General features: G+C 50.4%; 1 protein-coding gene across 1 annotated transcript in view; it reads right to left on the reverse strand.

Annotated features, from left to right (window-relative positions):
• CDH23 (cadherin related 23) overlaps positions 1-17,077 on the reverse strand; it is a 208,272-nt gene that overhangs the window by 65,807 nt on the left and 125,388 nt on the right. The window contains exon 13 of the mRNA XM_071564094.1: positions 16,301-16,459. Coding sequence (XP_071420195.1) covers positions 16,301-16,459 — 159 coding nt within the window. The remainder of the gene's footprint in view (positions 1-16,300; positions 16,460-17,077) is intronic.

Here is a 17,077-nt window from a genome sequence, read left to right on the forward strand (position 1 = left end):
AGCATCATTCCCAAAACCTCTGGCAGTGGGAAATGTTATGCTGAGTTAATTTCCCTGACACACTAAACTAACCTGGAAAACACGAGTGAAATAAAGGTCTCCATGGGTAATTCTTGAGGGCCATCCATCCTGTCCCCATGAAGGCAAAAACCTGGCACCCCACCTCCAGAACTCATATCCTTCCTTGTGTATTCATAGAATAGAATCATAGAATGATAGAATGGATTGGGTTGGAAAAGACCTCCAAGATCATCAAGTCCAACCCTTGGTCCAACTCCAGTCCCTTTACCAGATCATGGCACTCAGTGCCACGGCCAATCCAATCAACTCCAGGGAAGGTGAATCCACCACCTCTCTGGGCAGCCCATTCCAATACCTGAGCACTCTCTCTGCAAAGAATTTTTTTCTGCTCTCCAACTTCAATTTCCCCTGGCAGAGCATGAGCCCATCGTGCCCCCTTGTCCTATTGCTGAGTGCCTGGGAGAAGAGACCAGCCCCCACCTGGCCAGAACTTCCCTTCAGGGAGTTCCAGACAGTGCTGAGGTCACCTCTGAGCCTTCTCTTCTCCAGGCTAAACACCCCCAGCTCCCTCAGCCTCTCCCCACAGCACTTGTGCTCCAGTCCCTTCTCCAGCCTCCTTGCTCTTCTCTGGACTTGCTTCAGCACCTCAATATCCTTTCTGAACTGAGGGGCCCAGCACTGAACACAACACTCAAGGTGTGGCCTCCCCAGTGCAGAGTCCAGGGGAAGGGTCACTGCCCTGGACCTGCTGGCCACACTAGTTTTGATCCAGGCCAGGATCCCATTGGCCTTCTTGGCCACCTGGGCACACTGTTGGCTCCTGTGGAGCTTCCTGTCCCTCAGTCCCCCCAGGTCCCTCTGCCTGGCTGCTCTCCAGCCACTCTGTGCCCAGCCTGGAGCACTGCAGGGAGTTGGTGTGGCCAAAGTGGCGGGCTGGCAGCATGCCTAAGGCTACAGGGAGAGGAATAAACACCTATCCTGCTTCAAAACTTCCCCCCAGACCAACTTACCTACCTGGAAAAGAAATGGAAAGGGATTTCAATCTTGCTTTCTGTGAGGACAACCCTTCCAGGAGTGTAATCTGCTGCATCCCTGTGGATGGAGCGATGTGGCTCAGGATATTGTGGGATGCAGCTGGCAGAGCTGGAGCAGGCTGGTCACGGCTAAGAGACCAGCAACTTCTGGGGAAGGTGTGCACAACTCCCTGTGTCAGCTCTGGATGAGCAAGGCAAGATTTATGTGTGTTTTAAAGTCTTTGCTCTAATGAATGTATAAAATATGCATGAGCAGCAGCAGGAAAATGGAGCAGAAAATTTTATTTTTAGGTAAGGGAAGTGGAATACAAGCCCCAAAATATCCTTTTTCTCCCCCAGTATATTTTCTAAATTGAGTCCTGTCTGGAATACTTAGAGACCAACAGGTCTGTGAAAAAGCAGGGTCAAAGACACATTTTATGTCTGGATACTGGCAAAAAGCTGTATTTTAGGAGTGGCATGGAACACAGGCTGTTCCTGAAACCTTCCTGATTTATTGATGGCCTTGATTACCCTTGACAACAGAGTAGGAGCTTGAGCACGGCTTTACCCCCATGTGCAGTTTACCTGCCACACCAGGGGGTGACAGAGAGATAAAGGCATGGAAACCAGACAGGATTAATTATTTTTTTTCTCCCCAAATATTTGCAGTATTTGCCCAGCCCGAGTAGTGAATTCCTGTTGCTTTACACCAGCCAAAGGATGCGCTGGTGGATTTGCCTTTCCACTGTTAAGATGTGATTTCCTTTCTATGTGCATTGCAAATGTGTTCAGTAAAATGAAACAAACCTGCCCAAATTTGCCTGGAGAGATGCCCAGAGAGTGAGCAGCACTCACTCCTGGTGGACAAGTCCCTCTGGGGTGCATGTCCCCCCTCACAGGACACCTGTGAAGGTGCTCCATCCCAGGCAGAGCTGGGCAACTTTTCCATATAGAAACACCTGAAAAGAGAGGGGGGATCAACCCACCATCTGCCTACCCCAGCATCTCTCAGCCAAGTCATATTCGTGTTAATCCCTCATCCTAACATCTGCCACCAGCCCTTTTTTTGGGTCCTCTCTCCCCAGAATCCTTGAGTGCTTTGAGCACCCACAGCACCACCTGGTATGAGCCAGTCCTCAACCTCCCAGCCAGGATTTTTCCTATCCATTACTTCCATGCCCACAACCTCTGTGAAACCCTGGGTCCCATTAATTCCTAAGTGGCTGATACGAGAACAGAGCCCAGAAAAGCATTTTCCATGCACCTGGATGGGCTGTTGATGAGATAATGATTTACAGGGGGCCTGACAGTGCCACAAAGCACGGGTAAAACGAATTCCCTTCATTTGGCCCCATACTATTGCACTCCTAAGTGCTCATTGCAGTGACAGACAACACTGGGAAAGTGTAATTTTCATCCGACAGGAAAAAAAAGCCAGATAGGGAAGGAGGAAGGTTAAAAGAAGGTTAGCACGGAGGCACTTGGAATGGGAGCCCTGGGGAGGGGAGCCAGGAGCACGACTGGACCACAAGCTGTGGTGATGCCAAAAGTGCCAGTGAGGCAAAACAACCTTCTCCCGAGGAGCCAGGAGGGTGGGCAGCCTGACCCTGCCTCATCCACCACCTCACTAGCCGGGCTAATTAATGACCCTGATTTACACCGGGGGAGGTGGAAGGTGATGCTGACTGGAAGGCTTCCCTGGCAGCTGAACATCACGGAGATAATGCTGGGCAGCGGAGCAGGTTAGTTGAGCGTGACAGGGAACATGCAAAAAGCCAAACCATGCACGCTCAGCATATTTAATTCGGGATCTACGCTTGTTTCTGCATTACCAAGCCTTTTTCCCTCTGAGGGTAAAAAAAGATTCTCAGATGCTCGAAACCCTGGGAGGCGACACACGCTCCCTTTGCAAAGCGATGCCGAGGGCTGCCGGGGAGCACATGCCTGCAGAACACCCCGAATCCCCCCGAGCTGATGGCAATCCCTGGGTACCAGCTGTTTTCCCACGGCTTTTCCCCATCACTGACTCATTTTCCCCCCACAGCATGCACACATCCCTCCCCAGAGCCCGGGGAGGAAAAGCATCTGGCTGGAAGTTTCCTGGGGTTCCACCTGGAGAAGCAATCAAATGGCTTTTACCGCTGCTCCTCTCCTGCCTGGAATATTAAAGGAGGATTTGCCCACTGGAGCCTGCAAAAGGGCAGGATGAAAATGCGGGTCCACATCTGTACTTTTATGAGCTGTCACCGGTGCAGACCATTTCTAAAAAAAAAATCCCGCATTTGTGCAGCTAAACTCTGAGAGAGCGGCAAGAAGAGGAAGCCTGGATAACCCAAAGGATTAATTTACTGAGCTGCAGTGTGGGCATCCGGCACGTGAATCACACAAAAACACCCACAGCCCGGCCCTCGGTCCATCTCCATCCCCCAAGCTCAAATATTTTGGGTATCTCCGATGTCTCCCTTTTGTCCCACCACTGGTCATCACATCCACCCTTCCCCTTTGGCTTGAGGGCTGGCAGAGGCAGAGACAAAAGCGAGGAGCTGGGAGCGGTTCTGCTCTTGTGGGCAAATCTGCAGGAAAGGGCATGTCGTCCAATTTGTTCGGGAAACAATAGCAATGTTTGACATGTCATCAGGATTGATGGAGCAGAAATTTACATGGGAGAATTCAGTTTTAAACAGCTCCACAGAGCTTCGCCCGGTAATGGTTTCGACATTCATCATCCGCCAGCCCCACTCAACGACTCCTTAAACTGCCGGAGATTAACTCTACTCACAGCAGCTTCAGGGAGCACGGCAGGAGGAGCGGGGAAGGGCTTAAAGAACCAAGAAGAGCCTTTCGAGGTGGCTCACATCCCCCCTGCAGCCCCTGGGACAGCAGTCCTCCCCCCAGATCTGTCAGACAGGGATGAGCAGCTGGAAGTTGGTTGCAGGGGTGAGCAATTGGAATGATGATTAGGGTTGCCGTGTCCTGCCTGGCTGAAGGTGGCTCTCCTGATACCAAATCCTTCCCATCTTTCTTTCGGAGCAGGTCCCAGCTCTGTTTGTTCTCCTTCGCTCTCTTTGTTTTCCCTCCCCTCCCTCACATGCACAAAGCAGGAAATAAAAATTGATGGGGAGCAAATTGCTTTGGCCAGGAGCTCTCTGCTTAAAAGAGTCGTCCAGGAAAGCAATTACAGGACGTCAAAAAGCTGTCAGGGTACCGGAGTGACCGGGAGTGAGCCTGGTCCCTGCCTGCTCCCCTGGCTTTGAGACCAAGGCACCGCTGCTCCAGCAAAATGTCCGGGGCTTTGGAAAGAAAATAAAAGGAGGATTTCTCCCCTGCTTCCCACTGTTTTTGGTTTTCTAGGAAAATGAGGCAGATGTAGTTGCTCCTTGGGGCTGCCTGGGGAGCCATGGACTGCTCAGAGCGTGGTACAAGAATCCCAGGGTGGGGAGCCATGGCCTGGCATCATGCTGGTTTTCAGAGGCACCAAATCCTGTGTGTGTTAACCAGGCAATAATTCAAACATCCTTTCCCAAATACAGCCTTCAGGTCCTACGGGAGTAACAGCTAACAGCTGGAATCTATCAGGACTGGGATATGGTTTGGGATCTGGGGGAGAGAAATCATAGAATCAACTGGATTGGAAAAGACCTCCAAGATCATCAAGTCCAACCCTTGGTCCAACTCCAGTCCCTTTACCAGATCATGGCACTCAGTGCCACCGCCAATCCAATCACCTCCAGGGAAGGTGAATCCACCACCTCTCTGGGCAGCCCATTCCAATGCCTGATTACTCTCTCTGCAAAGAATTTTTTTCTGATGTCCAACTTCAGTTTCCCCTGGCAGAGCTTGAGACTGTGGCCCCTTGTCCTATTGCTGAGTGCCTGGGAGAAGAGACCAACCCCCACCTGGACAGAACTTCCCTTCAGGCGGTTCCAGACAGTGTTGAGGTCACCTCTGAGCCTCCTCTTCTCCAGGCTAAACACCCCCAGCTTCCTCAGCCTCTCCCCATAGGACTTATGTCCATATGAAGGGCCAAGAGCTTCTAAGAGACGCAATCGCTGAGCTGCAAAACCGAGACAGAAAACCAATGGGAAAAACCTACTTAAAAGTTATTATGGAATGACTTTAGTCAGAAAACAGCTCTTTTGTTGGCATCACCTGCCCCGGCCATGCTCTTTCAAAGGCTTTTAAAGAGAGGCTGTCCGGTGGGAGGTGGCAATCAGGTGGGAGCAGAGCCGGTGGTGGATGACCAGCTTTGCTGCACCGGAGTCCAGCGGCGTGATTAGCTGGGAAAGAGGGAGGTGGGAGCAGGGAATCAAGGCAATGCTGGGGTACTGCTGCTGCCACCACTTCCCCAGCAGCTCCAAACCACGCACCGAGCCAGGGAGCTCAATCGGTGCTAATGACCCCAGAGGGCTGCGCTGAACCTGGTTGGGGGGGAAAAACTAGTCAATCAACCCCCCTGGGAATGGCAGAGCTTTTCCCCACCTCTTCTGCCAGCCACCAGGGAAAACAAGAGCCTCTTTGATTGTGTTTTCTAACAGCATTCCCTGCAACATCAGCTCCATGCAGGCGAGGTTAACACTTGCGTGGGAAGCCGTGATTGAGTGGGGAGAGATTTGCTGTAGCCAGGCAATTGGAATGGCTGGAGATCGGGGTTTAAAACCTGAAGGGACAGAAGATGGCTCAAAAGTGAAAGAACAGGCTTCTCCATTGTAGATTTTCACTGGTGATGCCAAGACCACTTAGATGCCTCCCTTGGTGGGTTTTACTGGAGTTCCATACTGGAGCTGGGATCAAGTCCCCCACTAATGAACCGTATTGATTTCATATTCTCCTGTTGTCCACCTAAATGGCAAGCGGCACATCTGAGCAATTAAATAACCACACAATTGCCTGGCCTGACATCTCAATCACTTTGCTGTTGGGTCTCTAATGAATTTTACAGCCCAGCAAAATGAAAGAAATTAAGGTCAAAGTCCAGCAGAGGAAATACAAATCCTCAATGATCTCTAAAGTATTCGCAAGAGCTCTGGAAAGCCAGTCATGCCACCCACCATTTGCAACTTCATCTCATCCAGGTGAGGGGCATTGCCTGGGGCCCAGCAGGGAGAGGGGGGATAAAAAAGAAGGAGAAGGGAAGAGCCAAACAAGTCCTTGCCTGGAGATGGACAGGAATATGATGAATCCCAGTGCAGAGAAAGGGAACAGCAAAGCTCAACTGCTGTCCAGCTGGAATGAAGGTAATTCTCCCTGGAGCTGGATGCAGCCCATGGTTGCTCAGAGTGAAACAAACCCAGCTGGAGAGGGACATTTTATTTCTCAGCAAGAAATAGGAAGACCAAAACACCTCCCTCCCTGCTAGGCAGAGGGTTTCCTGGAGAGAACAATGGGGATGCACCTTGATCACACCAAGGAAAACTGGGGTCCAGAAGCCACAGGCTGAGCTACAAAAGGACAACATCCTCACTTCTCAGGAGCTGGAAACTACACCTGAGCCTCAGTCAGCAAACAGCCACTTCCCAAGGGTGTTTCAGGGGATCTCTCCATCCCCTCAGTTTTACTCCCATGACCAGAGGATTGCTTCTAGGACACAGAAGCCAGGCATGGGAAAATCCAGCAGAGCCTACGGCCCGAGGCACAAGTGGCCTCTGGATGATGCAAGGGATCTCAGGAGGTGGATTTACACATCTCATTTCTCCCAAATGGGTTCAGGTAAATCACCCTCCCCTTAACACCCCAAAAGCAGCCTGTCAGTACCACCAGGGGATTGCACAAGGCCATCTGTCCAGGGGTGACATTTTCTCTATCACAGCATCACCCAGCCAATGGCACCTGCTGGGTGCTGATTCTCATAGGAGCCCTTTGCTTGAGGAAACAGAGCCTTGGATGCTTTGGGACAGACATGGCTGCTGGGGATATGGAGGAAGCCAGCTTGGAAAACAGATTAAAATCCCAGGAGGGTTGGCTCTGTTGGAACTTTGTGGGTGGGAGAGGATGTATCAAGGTGAAGATGGTGATTGAGCTACAAGGGACTGCTGAGAAGGAGGTGTGTGGGGTGTTCACATGGCAGACAGCATCACCTTGGGAAAAAGTCTCTCTTAAACTCCCAGCTACCTCCCAAATCACCAGGCCAAGCCAGCAGCCAAGGAAAAACACCTGACCCCATCTCCTACTGGGAACACTTGGAAGCTTGGGGGGAATCCTGCTGCTTGGCTTGTGTTTTGTAGGAGGCAATTTGGACAGGAGCAGGTCTATATTTGCGCTCTGATTTTCCTCCCCATCTCACAGGCTGAACTGGCGTTTTTTTTTTTTGAGGGGGGAAAGGGAGGGCACTTGTGGGGGGGCAGAGGAGGCAGGTTGTGATTTTGTGTTGTTTTCCCACCTCTGTGCTCTTGCTGTCCATTTCTCCTGACAGCTCCATCAGGACAGGGAGCGGCTGCACAAGCTGCAATAAGTGTCTCTCTCTGTGTCTCTCTCCTCAGAGCTTGGGCTGTCATGATTCCTATTCCACCCCATTTCGGTCTTACGGATTGATATTTAGATTAAAGAGATAAACACAGCCAAAGAGCACTGGGCCCTGACAGAAAGACGAGGACTTCAGATCCGTCAGTCACGCTGCTACCTGGTAACTCCCTCCTCCCCTTCCCTTTAGTTACAGAGTGGGATTGATAAGAATATTTAATGGGAACAAGGAGTGCAAGCATCATTTTATACTTGTAAAAACCCCAGAAACACGCAGGAAGAAGACAAGCCATTCATGTTTAACTTTCCAGGCAATTTGGAATCATCCGCTTTGATCATTTAACTCTTTACTGTTTCGTGTGTTTGCAGTTTTCCTCTCCTCTGGCAGATAAAGGATTCAATTTTCTTTTAAGCTGCAAGGAAATTGGAAGAGATTTTGTTCTGTTTAAGCACAGCTGGAGACAGAGCACTCAGGGGGATTGAGAACAACAAGATCAATTAAGATGCTGACTGGGCAGGAGAGCTGTGTGACCCAGAGGAGGGGAGAAGGGCTGGAAGAAGGGGCAAAGTCCAGGCTTGGGGGACATCAGAAATGCCCAGATGAGAATTCTCCAGCCTCCATGAGCTGTTGCTGAGCCATGCTTACATATTCCCACCAGTATCCTCTGAATGTCCTCCCACCTTCCTAGCATCCTCTCCTCATGCCTTATTCTGTTAACACACAGCCTACCTTGGACATTTGGTTGGCAGTCTCCAATTACCACCTGTCCATCATTCCCTCTCACCATCAAGAGCTTTCCAAGATGTTTTCCATTCACTTGAAGCAGAAGGAAAGGATGGAGACTAACCTGGGAGTCCTTCCAATGTCTCAACATCCTGTACTCCCCTGACCCATGTGAGAAGGCAGAGGAGGTGCAAGTTACTCCTAACATAGGTGGGGTAGGTGACTCCCTGCAGAGCAGGACAAACTCAAGCCCCTGAGCAAAATTTAAGCAGTCAGTCAGCTGGGAAAGGTTGAGAAGCCCTGTGCCATCCTCATGGCAGCATCAGGGAAAGCTGTCCTGCAGACCACTATAAAATGATGGGCTTCATTCACCACTCTCAGGTCCTAATGCTGGGAGAGCCCCCCAGGTGCCAAAGACGGAGGAGCACGTGGTTTATCTCCCACCTGATACCCCACAGAAGCTGTAGGTTCATCGCTAGAAGCCTTTTGATCCATCTATTGATTTCCAAGGTATTTCCCCACCTCACTTCCTGCTCTCACTGGCTGTGTTCTGTAGTCCATGCAACATTCCCCAAACTGGGAGCACTGTATCTCTTGAGCCTGCGCCACACAGTCACCATCACCATGTGAGAGAGCAACACAGCTCAGGGTGAGTCCCGTGGCACAGCCCCTCACCCACAGGCATCTCAGAGCTACAGCCTCTACTACTGCCTCTGGTCTCTCTGGCTTTTTCTGCTCCCTGCATTCCCTTTTTCTCCAAGAAAAAGGGGACAAAAAACCTTTAGAGATCACCAAGAAACAACAGACAGTGGCAGTCACACAGATGTGAGGTGACAGCGTGTGCCCTTGGCCAAAGGGATGGAGGGACACGTGGTGGGGTGAGTCCTGAGGGCAACCAGAGGAACCCCGCAGGTTTGCAAAGCCCCATCTCACCCACATCAGGACTTGGAGTCAGACAAACCCAGAGGGATGCAACCCTCTGGTGCATCTCAAAGCTGCCCTGGGACTGCTGCAAAGCCCCATGGTGGGATGTGGGAGCCCATGGACCATGGCAACCCACAGACTGTGGCATCACCACCACCACCATACCCCTGCCAAACTCAAAGGCTGACAGCTGATTGAGAAAGCTATTTGCATTTTAAATAGCTGATTATTGATGTCTGCTACTCCCTTTCCCCGGGTGGGAAAAGTACATTATTACTTTCTTGTTGACTGGCATTTACAGCTGACTGGAAAGAAGGGGAAAGAAAATCAGGCCAGGATCGATTTTCCCATCCCTGACGCGAGGCCAAAGAGAGATCGAAGAAGCAGGAGAAAACTGACAGCTGGGTGGCAAAGGAGAGGAACTTTGCCAACCAAATTAAAGGTTGACTTAATGAGGAGAGTAATGGAAGGTTAATTAGTGCATTTACTTCATTAGGTTCTTACTAACAAGGCTTCTCCCAAGGAAGGGCAGTGACAGGGAGGGGGAAGATGAGAATTCAGGTGAATGGATGTGTCAGGGACGATGTCCCTGGAGGGGAAAGCACATGGAGAGATGGAGAAAAGAACTACTGAGGAACATGAACCAGTGTGTGTGTGTGTATATATATATATATATATATATATATACACACACACACACACATATATATATAAAAATATATATATAAATATATATATACACACACATATAAATATACACACCCACACCCACCCACCCACACACACACATATAAATATAAATATATATACACACATATATATAGTAATACATGTACACATATATAAGAATACATAGGTTAATGTACTTGCCAGAAAGACACAGACACCATCTCTTCCTCCCCTCCATCAAATAGACTGAAAATTATAATCCAAATTTCATAAAAAAAGAAGGGAAAGCAGTGGGGTTTTTTAAGCATGAGGCTGCCTTAGAGATTCAGGTTATCGAGCCCCGAGGGAACATGGTGTTTATTTTACCCGCCTTGTTGCATCACAAGATACAGAAAATCATTCCAATGCTAAAATCAATGCCTGAGGGTTGAATCGGGCACCAGAGTTTATAGTCTGAGGTCTGCTGGAGATGCTCACAGTATTCCTAAGGGTCTCTAAAAGATAACTCTGGAAAGCCCACTAGCAGCTTTCCCAAACATGTCATGTGGGGGGAATATTACAAAGCTCTGGAAAGTCTCTACATCCCTTTAACTCTTCTTGAGGGAGGTTGTCATGAAGGGAAGCCCAGTCTCATCCCAGCCCAGAGGTATTTCAGGGTAAGAAGGACAAAGACAAGATGAAATGCATAACCTCCCTGGGATGTGGGAGGAGGAGGTCCCAGGGAGAAGGCAGTCATTAGTTCAGCAAGGATTTGGGACAAATAGGTACACAACCATCCCAGGGAAGTCTTGATGTGATTTTCAAAGTGTGGCTCATCTGATCCATGCCTGACCTGGCTAAGGAGGATTGGGAATCTCAGGAGTGCTGGGAGATGTGTGGGGAGGGGTCATAGGTGGGAAGTGGGTAATTAATTCCCTGCAAATCCCCATCTTCATCCAAGCCATTTTCCAGGGAGGGTGAATAGGGAGGGGACATGCAGCAGCTCCCCCAGCTCCTGCTGCTTGTCAACCAGAGCCCACAGCCACCAATCCCAGCCTGCACAGTCAAGCCAGACCAGGGCAAATAAAGCAGAGAGGAGGGATCACAGAGCTAGGATTACTTTCCACACTTCCCTGGAGAACCATTTTTCTCCAAACCCTTCAAGGCAAATCAAATGCATTGTTGTGTTAAAAACAAGTTACTCTTGGTTTGTTTGGACTTTAATGATTTTGGTTATCGGAGCTTTTCAGGAGGACTTTGCTGTGCAGATCTGTAGTGTATGAGGAGCTTAAGGAGACCTCCCACCCCTTAATTCCTACCTCCTGCTGGGTCTTAGGCCCCTTCCCCATTCCTCCAAGTCTACAAATACATCAGCAATGGGGAGCAAGGCACATGCCTATGCCCCTGTGCAGGTCCCTGGTTTTGGGAAGTTCATGGCAGCTGTTGGCAAAGCAGCAGTCTCCCAAGGCAGGTCTGAAGGGGTACTGTGCTCTCTGGTCCCCCTCATGATACTCACACCCCCAGCCTTGCAGTGCCACAGGTCCTAGAGATGCCACAGGCTCAGTGACAGGTGTGAACACACAGTCACACCTTCCCTGAACTTCCCAGCCGAGCATCCTCCACAGCACACAAGGGGCACGGCTGGTGTCAGAGCCCTGGCGTGTTCCCCAAGGCACAGGGGGGATCCTGTGCTGAACCCCTTTCTTCCTCCTCTCCCTGTTGCAGGGAGCTCCCTGGAAGATGGGCTGGGGTTTTGGTGAACCCCAGAAGCAAGGCCATGATTACATTACTTCCTCCATCCAGAAGTTTCCCAGCTGAAAGCTCCATCTAGCACCTCAGCCCCTGCCCTGCCACAGAAGAGCTCCCCAGGGGAGCCCCATCAGAGCTGATGGGATGTGAGTCCAGGGCACCCTGGGCTTCCAAACCCTCCAGCCCTGGGAAAGGAAGGAGCAGAGACCTGAGCAACTCAGTCTGATGCCTGACCAGCATCAGTCCTCTTCACAGTCATGGGGCACAGACCCCTGAGATTTCCCTGTCTCCTGTCTCAGCTGATGTGCTACACCAGGGTTTGAGAAACAGCCATACTACTGCCTGCTGCCAGCAGTGAGGCAGCTTGGAGCAGGATGGAGAGTAACAGCAGCATGGGGATAGGGCTTCTCCTGCCTCTGGACTCAAGGACTAATGAATTGGAGCAGGACAGAGTAATGGCAGCATGGTGACACACATCTGAAGGTTCCTCCTGCCTCTGGACTCCAGGACTAAAGGATTAGCAGTTGACTACAGCTCAACATGGCCATTCATCCCCCCTGGGCACAGTTCTTCCCCAGGGCTTCCTATTGCATAGAACCCTGAGTCCTCTGTCCCAGGCCAGAGCTGGCACCCTTGTCCACCACATCTTTCCAGCCTGCTCCCACTATTAGGAAAGTCAGCACCCATCAGAAGCCACCAGCCATCCAGGCAGGCAGCACCTGGTGGGGTGTCAGAGCCCCACTTAATTCAGGGTGCAGTGTATGTTCTTGCTGCCTTGTTCCTGGAAGGCATGAAGGTATACCAGCTGCCTGCTTGCTCAAGAAGTGTGAAATTCTTTCTCTGACCTTTTCTGTTATGTTATTAAAAGGCTTCATGGCCAGTTGTTTCAGTAAAAAAATAGTATTTCAATATCTCTTGGTAGCTGGGGCAGAACTGGCTCATATCTTCAGGCTGAGCTCTGCTCACCCCCCTGCTTCACCCCCAGGCCTCACAGAAGGTGTTGCTGCTTTGTGGGACCTCCAAGTCTCTTCAGCCTGGTTTTTCCTGGCACAGTAGGGTCTGGGGCAGGGACAAAGAGAAGTCTGCATGGGGAGAGACCACTAACAAGTGCAGAGCCCTGGACAGCCTGCTCACCCCTCTGCTCAGCCATCAGGCTGCAATGGACATGTAATTCCAACTTGCCATTATTTATGTCAACTGGAAGCTTTGACTGGAGTAAGGAGCCCTTCACGCTGGTGTCTGCAAAAGCAAACACACAAGGAATCTTTGGTCTGAGGGGCTTATCACACAGGTAGAGAACCATGGAATGACTGAGGTTGGAAAAGACCTCTAAGATGAACCATTAACCCAGCACTGCCAAGCTCACAACTCACCATGTCCCTGAGTGCCACATCTACATGTTTTTGAACACTTCCAGGAATGGTGATTCCATCCTTTCCCTAGGCAGCCTTTGTCAATACCTGACCACCCTTTTCAGTAAAGAATTTTTTCCCAATATCCAATTTAAACCTCCCCTTGTTCAACTTGAGGCCATTTCCTCTTGTCCCGTTGTTTGTTCCCTGGGATCAGAGCCTGACCCCCACCTGGCTCCTCCCTCCTCCTGTCAGGGAGTTGCAGAAAGCAAGAAGGTCCTGCCAGAACCAGCTTTGCTCCAGGCTGAGCCTCCCCCAGCGCCCTCAGTCACTCCTCATGAGACTCTTGTGCTCCAAGAAAATGGAAGCAGGAGTCAGGGCTGCCTTTGGGCACGCTGTGGGCTCCCTGCACTGGGCAGGAGATGTTCCTGTGGAATCTGGACACCAGATGTTCTTGTGCAAGCAAATTACTGCCTCAATCTATAAGATAAATGCCTTTCAGGAACAGAATTAAACAGACAGACAGATGGATGGACAGGGAGATGGAGGAAATGCAAAACAGTAAGCAAACAAAATCTTAGAGGGCAGACAAGGCTGCATCATGCCAAGAAGGTGACTGAGGTTTGCCCTGGAAGCCATGGATCTGAGCCCACACATCTCTGGGCAAAGGGAAAGAGGCAGGGAGCAGAGAGCAGGCAGTGGCTCCTGGTCCTCACTGGCCGCCTGCACTTCGGGTTGTTTTACACTTGATTTATACGTGTAATAGGCAACGTTTCTCTGCTGTCACTCCCATTAGGAGCTGAAATGCTGTAGAAACGAATGGCCATTTGTCACCACAAATGAAGTCTGCTTGCTCTTTCTTTTTGTCTTTCCCTTTCAGCTGGCCAAGCTGAGTGCCTTTCCCCTCGCCTACACACAACCAAGGGGCATTACTCAGGATGCACTCACTGGAGGAAGGGCAAACAGCCCAGGGGCTTCTGGGAGCAACTTCTCCTCCTTCCCCAGGATGCTGGGCTGGGCAGATGATCAGCCATCCCCTGTTGCCTCAGCTCCCGTGGTTTTAGTTGCTTGCCTCCCTCCTGGGAAGGTGCTGCAGGCACTGCTCTGTCCTACCAGCTGTGCTTGGCCATCTCTAGCAACAGCTGGCATGAAGCCTCCTGACACCCTTTGGCAGCCACTTGCCTGGCCCACACACTCCCCTGTTCACCCCGACCCCCTAAGCCAGTTGATTGGTCCTTAGCACCCTGAAACTCATCATAGAATCATAGAATCATAGAATGGATTGGGTTGGGAAAGACCTCTGAGATCATCGAGTCCAACCCTTGGTCCAACTCCAGTCCCTTTACCAGATCATGGCACTCTGTGCCACAGCCAATCTCAGTTTCAAAACCTCCAGGGATGGGGAATCCACCCCCTCTCTGGGCAGCCCATTCCAATGCCTGAGCACTCTCTCTGCAAAGAATTTTTTTCTGCTCTCCAACTTCAATTTCCCCTGGCAGAGCTTGAGCCCATCGTGCCCCCTTGTCCTATTGCTGAGTGTCTGGGAGAAGAGACCAACCCCCACTTGGCCAGAACTTCCCTTCAGGGAGTTCCAGACAGTGCTGAGGTCACCTCTGAGCCTCCTCTTCTCCAGGCTAAACACCCCCAGCTCCCTCAGCCTCTCCCCATAGGGCTTGTGCTCCAGTCCCTTCTCCAGCCTTGTTGCTCTTCTCTGGACTCGCTCCAGCACCTCAATATTCTTTCTGAACTGAGGGGCCCAGAACTGAACACAGTACTCAAGGTGTGGCCTCACCAATGCAGAGTACAGGGGAAGGATCATACCTCCAAACCTACACTTACTTGCACAAAGCAGCATTTCTGCAGCACAAAAAGTGGGTAACCAACAGAAGTCCCCTTTCTTCATGAGGATGTTATTTAGTGTCCACCCATGCAATGTGCCTGACCATTTCTCCAGAAACCCATGCCTAACCACTGGGGGAGAATATCCAGAAAGAGCTCTCAAGCAAGTGGAAAAAAAGGAAAAAAGAAAAGGAGGAATTTATTAGCAGAGAAAGTAGGTTTTTTGTCTGTGGCAGGTGGGACAGTTGCAGACACACGGTGCAGACGGGCAGTGCCATGGCAGCAAGCAGAGGGATGCAGCTCAAAGGCAAGCAGCCACAGCAGGAGAAGCTGCTACTTTATGAGGGTTGTTGAAAGTTTGGGATCAGCTGGGAGGGCAATTTGGATTTCAGCTCTAATTGCATCCATTCTGATTTATCACAGAAGATTCAACTCCTGGCATTTTGTGTTCACTCTGAAATGCTGGCATAGCTGGAAGTTGGGGAAAGAGGAGCCGCAGTAACAATCTCATTGTTTAGTGTCTGACGGCCTGACTAGCTAAACATCTGCTTGAAATATTAATAACTGTCAGATGGGAAGAGCTCGGGGGCTCTATACAGTTTCACACCATCTGTTTGTAAAGTAAACACACTTATGCACAGGCACATACACCCAACTCTTTTGTCAGGGCTTTATTCTCTGGATCAACATGCCTGCATGGGTGGGAGAGCAGGGGCTGTGTCTCAGGAGAGCAAAGGGATAAGGGGAGGGCCAGGAGGGCAGCCAGAGCAAATTCATTGGAGAGAGAGCCAAGCAGACTCATCAATGACTAATGACAGTGGTAGCAGCTAAACTGTTAACACACTGCACACCCAAAGCCTAGCAGGGGTTTTGATGCTCCCTGCTGTGATATTCCCCATCCCAGAGGAGCTTTGATTCCTATTTCACTCATTTTTCAGCACAGGGTTCTGTTGTGGTTCTTGCTGTGCCCCACACTGGCACTGACACTGACTGACACTGCTCTCATGCATCAGGAAACGTGTCTTCTGGATGAGGATTTTGGGTGCTTCCACTAACCCATGCAGGAGGGGTGAGTGCTATGGAAATGCTCTCCAGTATCACCTCCACCTCTGCACCACTGTTCTGCTTCCAGCCATGTCACACCACACTCTGCCAGTTATGGATATTCCCCTCTTTTTCCATCCTTTGCCTTTTCAATAGCTCAACTGACCTCAGTTAGGTTGAGGAACTTGGTGCTTCCAAAACAAGACAGAGAGAAAACCCTCACTAAGACCATGACCCAGACCAGTGGGATCAGTATCTGCAGGTGAGATGCAGTGCAGGGCATTCTCTGAATTCCTGGTTTGGTAGGAACCACATACACATCTTCCAGAGAACAAGAAAGGTTGTAGGAACCACATAAACATCTTCTAGAGAACAAGAAAGGTTGAGACATCTGCTCCAAAATGCCACCACCAGCATCTCCTAACACTCCCTTACCAGGCTCTCCAGCCTGTTCCTTGGTGATGGACACCATGGAGCCACACACATGCTAAGGACTTGGAGAAAAGAGCCAGGATGCTCCTACTCACATGGACCTGGAGGACAGTGGTGCCCACGGTGGTGTTCTCAAGGAGGCTGACGTTGTACAGGACCTTGCTGAAAATGGGGCGGTTGTCGTTCTCGTTGATGAGGTTGATCTTCACACGTGCAAAGCCGACGTGGTCCGGGACACTCTCGTTTGCAAAGAGCTGGGCAGAGATAGGAAGAGAAAGGGAGGGAAGGAGACACTGTTTGTGAGGCTTGGGACTGTCACCCACCCTTCTTTAGTGGAGAAAACAATACTCCTGAGCTCTCTCACCAGCTGAGCCAGCTCAGGGCAAACCACCAACAAAGCTGGAGCAGGAGGATGGGGAGGGCTTTGGCACCTGATAGGTGCACTTAAAACAAAGTTTTATGTTCTATAAAGCTTTTATTACCCTGCTCTGCTTAAGCTCTTGCAGCTGAGCCTTTGGATGTTGGAAAGAGAAGGTGCAGAGCACATCTCTTTCCCACATCCGTCTTTGCTTTATTATAATTTCCAATTTTTGGCTGTTCTGTAGTGCTCCAGTTTCACAGTGTGGATCATCATACAATAGGGAGGAACCTTTAAAGACCATCTAGTCCAAGCCCTTGCCACAGGCAGGGAGATCTCCAGGTTTCTCAGAGCCCCATCCAACCTGACCCTCAACACCTCTCTGGGTAACCTGTTCAGTGTTTCACCACCCTCATGGGAAAAAAACTTCCTCCTTATACCTAATCTAAGTCAACCCTCTTTTAGCTTAAAGCCATCACCCCTTGTCCTATTGCAACAGACCTTGCTAAAAAGT

Source organism: Pithys albifrons, chromosome 9, assembly GCF_047495875.1.
Source record: "Pithys albifrons albifrons isolate INPA30051 chromosome 9, PitAlb_v1, whole genome shotgun sequence".
Lineage (NCBI taxonomy): Eukaryota > Metazoa > Chordata > Aves > Passeriformes > Thamnophilidae > Pithys > Pithys albifrons.